This window comes from Saccostrea echinata, unplaced genomic scaffold, assembly GCF_033153115.1.
Source record: "Saccostrea echinata isolate AGI-Se365-2 ecotype Australia unplaced genomic scaffold, CSIRO_AGI_Sech_v1 ptg000008l, whole genome shotgun sequence".
Taxonomy (NCBI): Eukaryota; Metazoa; Mollusca; class Bivalvia; order Ostreida; family Ostreidae; genus Saccostrea; species Saccostrea echinata.
The window spans coordinates 4,435,873-4,446,006 of record NW_026889757.1 but is presented as its reverse complement, the minus strand read 5'-3'; the positions used below and the strand labels follow the sequence as shown (position 1 = coordinate 4,446,006).

The window sequence follows — 10,134 nt, the reverse complement described above, 5'->3', positions numbered from 1 at the left end:
TCTATGACCTTATTTGCATGTAAAACATATCGTTTTTTGACTGACGTTTTATGCCATTTGTTAGGTTATTTTTAATTCTAGAATTGGCGAGGAATTAATTTACCTGATCAAAACAACGGGCTCCCGGCAGAGGATTCTTACTCCTCCTTGGCACCTGATTCCACCTTTGGAGGTCCAAATGGTCCGTGTTTTATGACTTGTTTAGAATTTTGTATTGTTTATAAGATTTATTATATCGATCACTGTTCGTTATCTTCAATTTTTTTAATTGACTTTGAGTTCGTCCTGTTTAATATTATTTCTATCTCAACCTTGTTAGAAAAATGCCATAATACTGAACAGGTGTAAAATACTTTTTTTTGCATTTGCACTCTCATTAATTTTGCACATTCAAGTACGTGTAAAAAAAAAATCATATGATTAAAGGTTACTATATATATGTTTATTATACTTCATAGTCTGATAAATTCAAACACCCGCTATAAGGTATCAAAGAAAATTACTCCAATTTATGCATCTGTATTATTAACCTTCTAAATGTGCATACAGTATTAGAAAAAATACAATTAAGTGATTGGAGGGTTGTCCCCTGAATAATCACGTCAAGGTTATTTTTACACATGAAGTTGAAACATGATACAATGATTAATCAAAATACGCAAAAACATGTTAATAAAATTATGTTCTCTCCTTCTGTATCCAATAGGACAAGGTATAGTAACGGCAAAATCTGGCCTCTTATTTGATGTAAAAATCAGAACACAGAAAAAATTGTGATAGTTTGTAGATAAGAACTTAAAATGATGCTTGTTTTAAAACCAGCACTTATTTTGATTCAAAGCTTACACGGAGGCCACAAGAGGGTGCAGAAGTAGGACATTTTCCCGAATTTCCTCAATTCTGGTGGAATTTCATCAAATTTGAGATACCTTTTCACTTCGGAAACATAGAGCACAAGCTTGCCTATCTAAGATTTTTATATATAAGATGCATCTGATACTAATGTATGAAATATATAAATTTGGTAGATAGGCAAGTTTGTGCTCTATGTTTTCTGAATCAAAATATACTGTAAAATCGATGAAAATTTTCATAAAAATGAGAAAATTCGGAAATGGACATATTTTTCTGACCATCCTGTGACTTCTGTGTATCCCAAAATTTAGATCCAATACTCATTTTGTGGCAGGGGTGACACAGGTTTCCATTGATAAACTGTTGCATCATTCTAAAAGACATCCCAAACCAGGGGCCAAAAAAATTTGTTTCTTTGAAAAACTGTTCTTGGATGACTATGGCCTTTTCCCTGTCACGATACTGTCTACAAACCACCTTGAAATGTTCATGAAGAACATGCAAAGAAAAATACTGTTAGCTTTCAATAATCTCATACGAACAGATCTCAGTTTAAACGTAGATCTACTAGTGTAGATTATAAACATCGTCTGTACCATAGGGGCAATTGTTTGAAGAATTTTATTCAGAAAACAACAGAAGGCCTAAAACCGATTTAGCAAGCATCAGTCCAGAAATGCATCCAAATGTTTCGTAAGCGACTGCCCCAGCAGTAAAACGATTAGCACGATCTGATTATTGGGTGCAGTACTTCTTTCCAGAACTTCCAATTCATAAACAATGCTTATTATTCTGAAAATCATTGCTGTGTTTGAAGTTTGCAGGTAATTAAATATAAAACCCGTTAAAAAAGGTAAAGAAAGTATCAAGCCAGTCCCGATCAGCGGAAAAAATGAAGTATGTCTGGTTTCCATATTCTTATTTTCCAAAGTATCATTTATCGACTATTCATTACCGTAGAATCTACCGGTATGTTCAATTCCTTCAGACAGTTTCTTTGCTTCACTGTCAGATATACCCAACATTTTGAGATCTATCGCGGTCGAAAGTAAACTGTATTCGATGATGAATGGTCTAATGTAAGGATGTATATTTCTTCCGATAGAAGAAATGTTGGATGTCAAGAAACAATCTTCCGGTAAAGTAACACTAGCATTCCATGGCTTACTATTGACATTCATAAAGGAATCTAAAATACATTTTATTGAGCATTTAATGATTTTAATATGTGGTTTACTTTTTTGTGAATGAAAGGAAAAAATTTCATCATTACTTTCTATTTCCATTACTGGAACTCTTCAAATTAGAGGCGCGTTTGGTCGTCTGACTGGGACATCAATGACGTAGCGGAGAATACAAAACATGCCGATCTCAATCCAATTTTGAATGTTAAATATATTTGTCATTCCAGTTAAAGAACAGAAGAACTAATAGGCATATGTGAGATTATGAAATCCCAGAATTTATCATCCATCGATAAACATTACGACGTTTCCGAGGCATGTACATTGTATTTAGAGACGAACCGACAATACTAAGTCTTAATTGTTAGCAATTTTCTGTGGTGAAAAAAATTGACATTGTTGTTTCTACTTCTGATGCATGTTAGGTTTACAACAATACAGTGTCTCGTTTTTTTTGTTAAGCTTTTTTTTCATCGACATTCAATATACTGTTTACATTTTGTTACGAGTGTCCCTGAAATCCCGCGAGATTTGTACATTTTCCGACTTTTTCACAAAAGAGCGCACTAAGAACTTTAACTCTTCCATGGTGAAAATAGAACGTATTGATAAAGTGCGATAAATTGCTCGTTAATTCTTCACGACAAGATCACGAATATAAAGAAAACTGGCTTCGTATCTTTTACATTGATGATAAACTTAATTTGATATGAATTGAAACCACAAACATCATCACGTGACAACATTGCAACTTTTACTACGTCCTAAGGTTGTTATAGCAGATAATATATACATCTTTTTGTGTTATGTACAGGTTTATTTTTCTCAAAATATTGTTAAGAATATACATTTAGAGATTTTGCAACAACTTATACTAACTAAAATACTACAAACCGTCTTTAATTTTCAGATTCCATATAATCATCCATGAATTATAGCGAAAAAAACTAATCTTTCTTTCAATCAGAGAGATGACTGTGGCTCGTACTTTCTTTTGAGTAAAATATTATTGTTTCATATCTTTTCTGCTTAAGGATACGGACGGAAGAGATGGAAAAAAAATTAAAATAAGACAAGAACATTGCAAACATTTATTTATACAAAATTACAAATGCATACATGTTGATTAATTCATGTGTTCCTTTGTCATAAAAATATCATTGATGCTTATTTTCTGTCACGTCTCTGGAATAATGTCAACAATAACAACACAATCTGCTATAACATTAAATTAGAAAAAATGACATCAAAGTTAGCCAAGAAGATTTTTTTTTCATTTTACAGTACTGATTTAGTTTGAGAAGAAAATAAATGCAGATGGTTGTTGTGGACGATAAATTTCTCTTAATTTTCTCTATTTAGCCAACAGTCATTTAAAGCTTACATACATGTGTAGCTGTCTGTCAATAGGAGTGAAATCATAATTTTATAATCTGAAATATGTACGAGGGTTGTTCGAAAAGTTCGTGGACAACGTCAATCCTCGTTATACTACTTTCAAGAAATATAATAAAAGCACATTATGAAATGTAAAAATATATATTTTGTTGATGTGTGAAGTTTCATTCCATTCGATTTGATAGAAATCAATTTACTTTATTTTAAAATCAACATGTTTGATCACCCCGGAGCAAACTAAACAACATTATAACGTCAAAAATACAGCGTCTTGAGGTTCTCAAAATATTCTCCCTATACATTTCACACAGTCTGGTCCAAAATCTGCCCAGTGAAAACGTGTCTCTATCAATTGAGATTCGTTTTGTTAACAATTGTTCCAGTAGCATAATTTTGATTGTCAATGTTTTCTTTTTTTTTACCGCTTAACTATACTTTCACAAGATCAGCAACCGTGAAACGCCTTTCTCTTTCCAAGACCTTACTAACTAAACGTATTTGGGCTGATTCTTTACAGATAATCCGTTTTCTCACAGATCGTCCTCGTCTGATACAGAGTCTCTATCATTCAAATACCGCCTGGGCCATTTACACACAAGTATGCATAAACCGCTTTTGAGATATTTCATGCTTCCTACAACATTTTCAGATTTTATTCTGACGTTTTCCAGACTACAACAGAAAATTGTATTGTAAACTTGCTGCTTCGTGACGTTCTACGACGTCACCTTTTTTGCCTTTTTCATTGAGGACTACCTATCTTCAGAAATTGATTTCTTTTCTATGACGCAAACTATTAAGTCATAATTTGAAAAATGAAACGATGTAACAATTCTTAATTTGATCGTCTAGATTTATTTTGGTTTTGAGCCATTTTACAGACGATATAACTACATATATTAATTAGTGTATTGTTTGTAAATTACTAAATTTTGACTTGCTCCGCGAACCAATTTTCGCAGTTTTTAACCCCTAATTAGTTTGAAATAAATCAAGATATTTTAAATTTTTTTAATACAAATCATTTGAAGCTTTTGTCAAAATATTTCTACCAGATTTGGATATAATATGACGTTAAATAAAAAAGATATGACAGAAGTCCACGAACTTTCCGAACAACCCTCGTATTGTGTATATATTTTTTAAACAAAAAAACCTTATCTGCACTTTTTATAAAATTATTCTAAAATTAGAATTGAAGAAAGAAATATATTGACAATTTGAAACATTTTTATCATGAAAGTTTCATTCCTGTTTTGCTCTCAGCATATTTCAAATGCAAAAATGAGCATTCGAAGAAATCTGGCACCAAGTACTTCTTTGTGGGCTAGGAACTTAAAAAAATGGAGATTCGAAAGAAGCAAAATAAATATATATGGCTGAGTATAATATATTCATGTCACATTTGCAGATTTCAACTTTACAACAAATTACAAATTACTATTCTAAAATATTAATAGTGCTACAAAACATGATTCACAATATTCAACAAAATCAATATGACAGCGATAATGTCCAAGGAAACAGTGTTACCTGACATGTGCAAACATTGACAACCACTCACCACATTACCACATGGATGAGGATAATTAGGATCCTACCTTCAATTAAAAAAATAATACTAGTATTACTAACAAATCATGAAGACACCTGAAGCAACAATGTTTGCAACTCGTGACAATATAACAATTATATTACTCTTTCTTAAGAAAGGGTTGACACAGATAAATGATATTTTCCATCAATTTAATGAATATACCAGAAATCGACGAAACTATCCAATTCGTTGAATTATCAATCTCTGGTTTGACAATCAATTTGTTCTAAGTATTCGCAGTTAGTCTTTTTTTCTGATATAAATTGTGTCAGATTATTCCAAGACATGTTTGCGTCCTTTAAACGTCTGAAAATTTTTATTTCCAAAATTTAAAATAAATGATGATTCCCTGTTATATAAATTTACCAGAAACATCCTGTTATATAAATTTACCAGAAACATTTTAATCGTTTTGCTCATAAAGTACATTTTGAATTTAAACTTACTTATAAAAGGTTTCACATCCACTGCATTGTTACTGTTTCCAGGGCTATAGTTCTGACCTAGGATAAAAAATATGGTTTTTATAATAATTTTATGCATACGGTTTTTTGTTTTAATCTACATTCCAAATAAAATACAATTCTGTTTATATTTTATAGATTAATGTTTATAATATTTCACAATCTTACGGATTGTGAACACTCTATTAACAAAAATCTTCTATAGATTTGAAAAAAATACGTTAGCGATAAAAAACAAAAACGTTACAAAATTTATATCATGCTGAATTGATTGTGATAACATTGTATTTTAATCTTCCATTCATTCCATTCATAGAGTGATCCAGCTTTAAAGCGGAATTCGTCAGCTGATCATTTGCTTCATTTGCTGATCACCAGGTTAAATAAAAGAACATTGAGCCTATACATATAAAGAATATCGTAGACATACAATTATTTTTTAGAAACAACTCACTACCCTCTGGTTCCCAGCATATTGGATATCCAGATGGTGTTTTTGGATAAAGATCCGGTGATTCATGGAGAACCATTCCCATACCATTTGTATTGTGAAGATCAATATGACAGTGAAAAAACCAAGCTCCTGGATTATCAGCCTTAAATCGTATTATGACATATCCTCCGGTAGGAACGATAATGGTGTCCTTCTCTGGTGGGTTTTCTTCTTTAATATCAGGAATCAGTTGAGGATTGGAAGTCCAGCTGCTATTTCTACAGTTTGCAGAATTACAATAACCTCTATTACCCTGACAAACAATGTCGTCTGTTTCCTTGATAAATTTGGCTGATGTTTTGTCATAAGAACCAAACCCTATTTTATAAACGAAAAAATAGTGACCATGAAGGTGAACTGGATGGGACCAACCTCTTCCATTTCCAATGTTAGTAAGTACAAACTGATAAACTTTTCCGGCCGATAAAGTTATTGAGTAAGTGCATTCACATATTGAATTAACTCCACATCTGGCACTTGAACATGGAACTTCAATACCGGAAGACTGGACTAAAACAGGGGTGATGGGAAATAGAAATTGATGCCCATTCACAGACCCAGGTGTTTGGCCAGGCTCTCCGGGAAACGCAAAATTAAAAAACATTGTTTCAGAGACACTTTCCACTGTTGAGTAATCAGAGTTCTGTTCATTGCTGTTTGCATAGTCGTATGGAAGACATTTTTTATTATCTGTTTCAGGATAAAACATATATGGACAGTTGAATGTTGTGCAAGGACATGGGTTAGGCGTAGCCTTGGTGTTCGGATAATTATATGGGATATTTTTATACTGAAGTATTGCTTCTGCAGCATGGTATTGATTGGAGGAAAGAACCTCAATGCTTTCTGCAACAATAAGGTAAGTTCCTGGTCTTTGCACTGCGTTCAAAATAAAATCGTATCTTTCCCCGGGATGAATAATGAAGGATTCAACAAAAATATCGTTTTTATCATTGCCGACACCCTGGGCGATTTCAAATCCGTCAGAAGCACGTATACTTATATTCGGATGGCCTTCAATGAAAACTCGAAATGGATATAATGTTGAAGCACTGATTACGCGAAACCGGTATGTTTTTCCGTGTTCTACTTCAAAAACATCAAGGGGAGCGCCATTATTTGTCCTAGCGTTGTCATAATATCTACCCTTACCGTTGATTAGACCTGAATGAAACTGGAATCGACTGAAATTAGCCCCATCCACTGATTGTGTAGGCTCTATTAAAACTCTACTTTGAACATTGTACACTCCATTAAGCATTCGCTGATATAACGTTTCTGGCTCGTCGTCGTGATTCCAGTCTTGTAAAAGAATAGTAAACCCCTTCTGTGGTTGTGAGACAGCTTGACTTCCTGGATAGATGACGAGACCTCCATATAATCCCATGCTGCGCTGGTCTCCAATATGTGCATGATAGAAACTGGACCCATGTGGACTTGCTATGAATCTGTAAGTAAATGTTTGTCCCGGTAAAATTGGACACTGACTTATGAAAGCTACTCCATCAGAATGTGGAGTTCCACGCTGATGCATTCCGTGCCAGTGAACAGTAGTTGAGTCTGTGTGCATCAAGTTACGAACGTGTATAATCATGTTCTGGTTTTCGTATGCTTCGATTGTTGGACCTGGAAATCTTCCGTTGACTGCTATGACAAGACGCGATCCGTATCCATCAGCGGTTATTACGTTTTGTGTAATTTCATCATTTATTTGAATGTTGTTACTGTAGTTATATAAACCTCCATTTTGTGGGAAAACAAGAGAGGCTGATGGAAGTGGCGTCATCATTGTCAGTCGGTGATCAATGGTAAGAGAACACTCTCTCTGCAGGTATTTGCCTTGCATGTTGGTCCTTCCTCGGGACTTTTCCAGTAACCTTGTCCTTCGCATACAAGTATCAATGATGTTAATATGATGATAAATCTGGAAAATAAATCCTTGTAAATTAGCTGAAAGTTACATTTACGAGCAATACTTATTCTGTTTAAGCAATGGAACATTTCAATTCACAAAAAAGACAATACAGCAATAAACCAAGATATCAAAAGGTAACAGGTAATATTCTATTCTCTCTTTATGTATTCAAATCACGTCTTTTTCTCATAATGCAGAAATCCACCCTGATCATTCTATGTTGTCACTATGTTAACGTCGTTAAAAAGCTGTGTTATGGTCTAAAAATAGATAAGCCTCGTTTTGAAGAAGCTTCCGCTTTTTTAAAAAAATATGGAAATCCTATAATATAGTTATTTTATTTGAAATTTCGGAGATTTTTCTGTTTTAAGGGTGTATTTCTGGTGTTCATCGTTTGTTTTCTTGTAGATAAGGAAATTACAAAAGCTATAGTCTAGAGGCCTTGGACAGTGTGCTTATGGAAAAGTGTTGTGTCTTTGATAGACTGGAGCCTGAAGACTTGAAGTTTAAGCCTTATATTGAGTTTGTTAGGTTGGGGCAATCTCAATGTGGACACTGGGTACACCTGTCCTACTGTGTCAAGGAGAAAGTTATCCGAAGAGACACACAAATGAAATGCCCTAAGGCTTATTGTGTTTGACATTCTTATTTCAGTCAGTAATTCCTGACTTGAACTTTTAATTCCATAAAGAGTTGAAGAAATTTTAATGTTATGGTTAATTATGATTAATTTGTTGTTAGGATCGGTAAAAAAAACCATATTAATTTTATTTAATTTTTTATGCCACTAACTGCGCGCCATACGTGCTTTCGAAAATAGGTGACGTCATTCAAAACAACTTGTATTATGGTGGATCCAAAGAAAGTCGAAATACTACTGAAATTCTTATGATTTCAAAAACTAAGGTAAAATATACTTATGTATTATTGACTAATAATACATAAATAATCAAGGTGAGAAAACCACCCATAAAGGTGAGATGCTCAGATTAAATTTGTGATAACGCAAGGATATACCAAGGTTCGAAACGTAATTTCCTCCTTTCTAATCTAGAAGACGAACAAATTAGTAGGTGAGTTCAAATGATAAAAAATTTTCCGTGTTGTGTCGTTATTTAAAGCTATGTATGGCGTATCTGAGCTAAAAATATAAATACGAGATTGAGTGTAGATAAACATGACATAATATGTTATTTTCGTGATTAAAATTTTCACCGATTTTGAACTTCATGTTTCCAAAGTTAAACTGATTTTAAACTGTGTCTGTTAATTAAAATTTCTAATATCTTTAAAACGTAACTGATTTAAATTGTGTAATTTACAGGAAAGTCCTATCTTTATATAAAGTAATAAAACAAATAGAAAAATCTTTTTAATTTTAGTTAGTCTGAACTTATAAAAATACGCCATATATGACTTAAAAAAATGTGTTTGATCTTGGCAGTGTCTACCCATATCATATAGAGAATGTTTGGCCATTATTACTTAAATATTTACTTCGATTGCGCATATTTTCATTGGATTGAATGTTATCTGGTAATAATTTTTAATTGATGCTGTTCGCTATATTTACATTTATTGCCTTGCGTTGTTAAACTGGATACGCAAGATATTATTATAAAAATATAATTATATTGTTTACAGTTCCTCGCATCTTGAAACAGCTTGTTGCAACGACAAATTTGAATTAGATTTTGTGACACGTGCATACAAAACAACGGGCACAATGCCAAAGGTGAACCCGATGTCAGGAAGGGTGGTCACGGATAAGTAGCTTTCCTAAGTTAAAAATGTTATAATTACGAAGGATGTTAGAGGATGAATTGCCCATATGTTCACAGGTGCATGTAACGACATGCATCCGTCTAACACTTGCATAAAGATAACAGCACTGCACAGGAATGCACATCATCCATTTCCATTTCTTAATGAACACCTTTGGTCCCTGGGAAACACACCAATTATAACTCAGATGGTCTCGCACTACTAGTATCTTTAAGACTACCTAAACGATCAGTCAGCTAGAGTTTTGGAATGGTTTTAAACTGGGCTTTAACTTGCTGTATGCAGGCCAAAAAACCCCTCTTTTTTCGAATAACTTGGTATCGGCAAATCAGCACGGGGATATTTTGCAGGCTGAAATAAAGTAAGAAATAGGTGAGGGTCGCATGGGGGTTCCATTTTTAGACCCACCAACGCGTAACCATCATTTATCTCCCATCGGAATT

At 33.4% G+C, this 10,134-nt stretch overlaps 1 protein-coding gene and 1 pseudogene across 1 annotated transcript; both read right to left on the bottom strand.

Annotated features, from left to right (window-relative positions):
• Window positions 1-1,292: 1,292 nt before the first annotated feature.
• On the bottom strand, window positions 1,293-2,036 carry LOC133181104 (uncharacterized; annotated as a pseudogene).
• A 2,872-nt stretch (window positions 2,037-4,908) lies between these two features.
• Window positions 4,909-7,675, bottom strand: LOC133181279 (uncharacterized). The gene is made up of 3 exons (XM_061315807.1): window positions 5,956-7,675; window positions 5,481-5,537; window positions 4,909-5,038 (listed from the first exon to the last, which is right to left on the bottom strand). The coding sequence occupies exons 1-3, from the start codon at window positions 7,583-7,585 to the stop codon at window positions 4,998-5,000; spliced, it is 1,728 nt and encodes a 575-aa protein (XP_061171791.1). The 5' UTR covers window positions 7,586-7,675; the 3' UTR covers window positions 4,909-4,997.
• Between the last annotated feature and the right edge of the window lie 2,459 nt (window positions 7,676-10,134).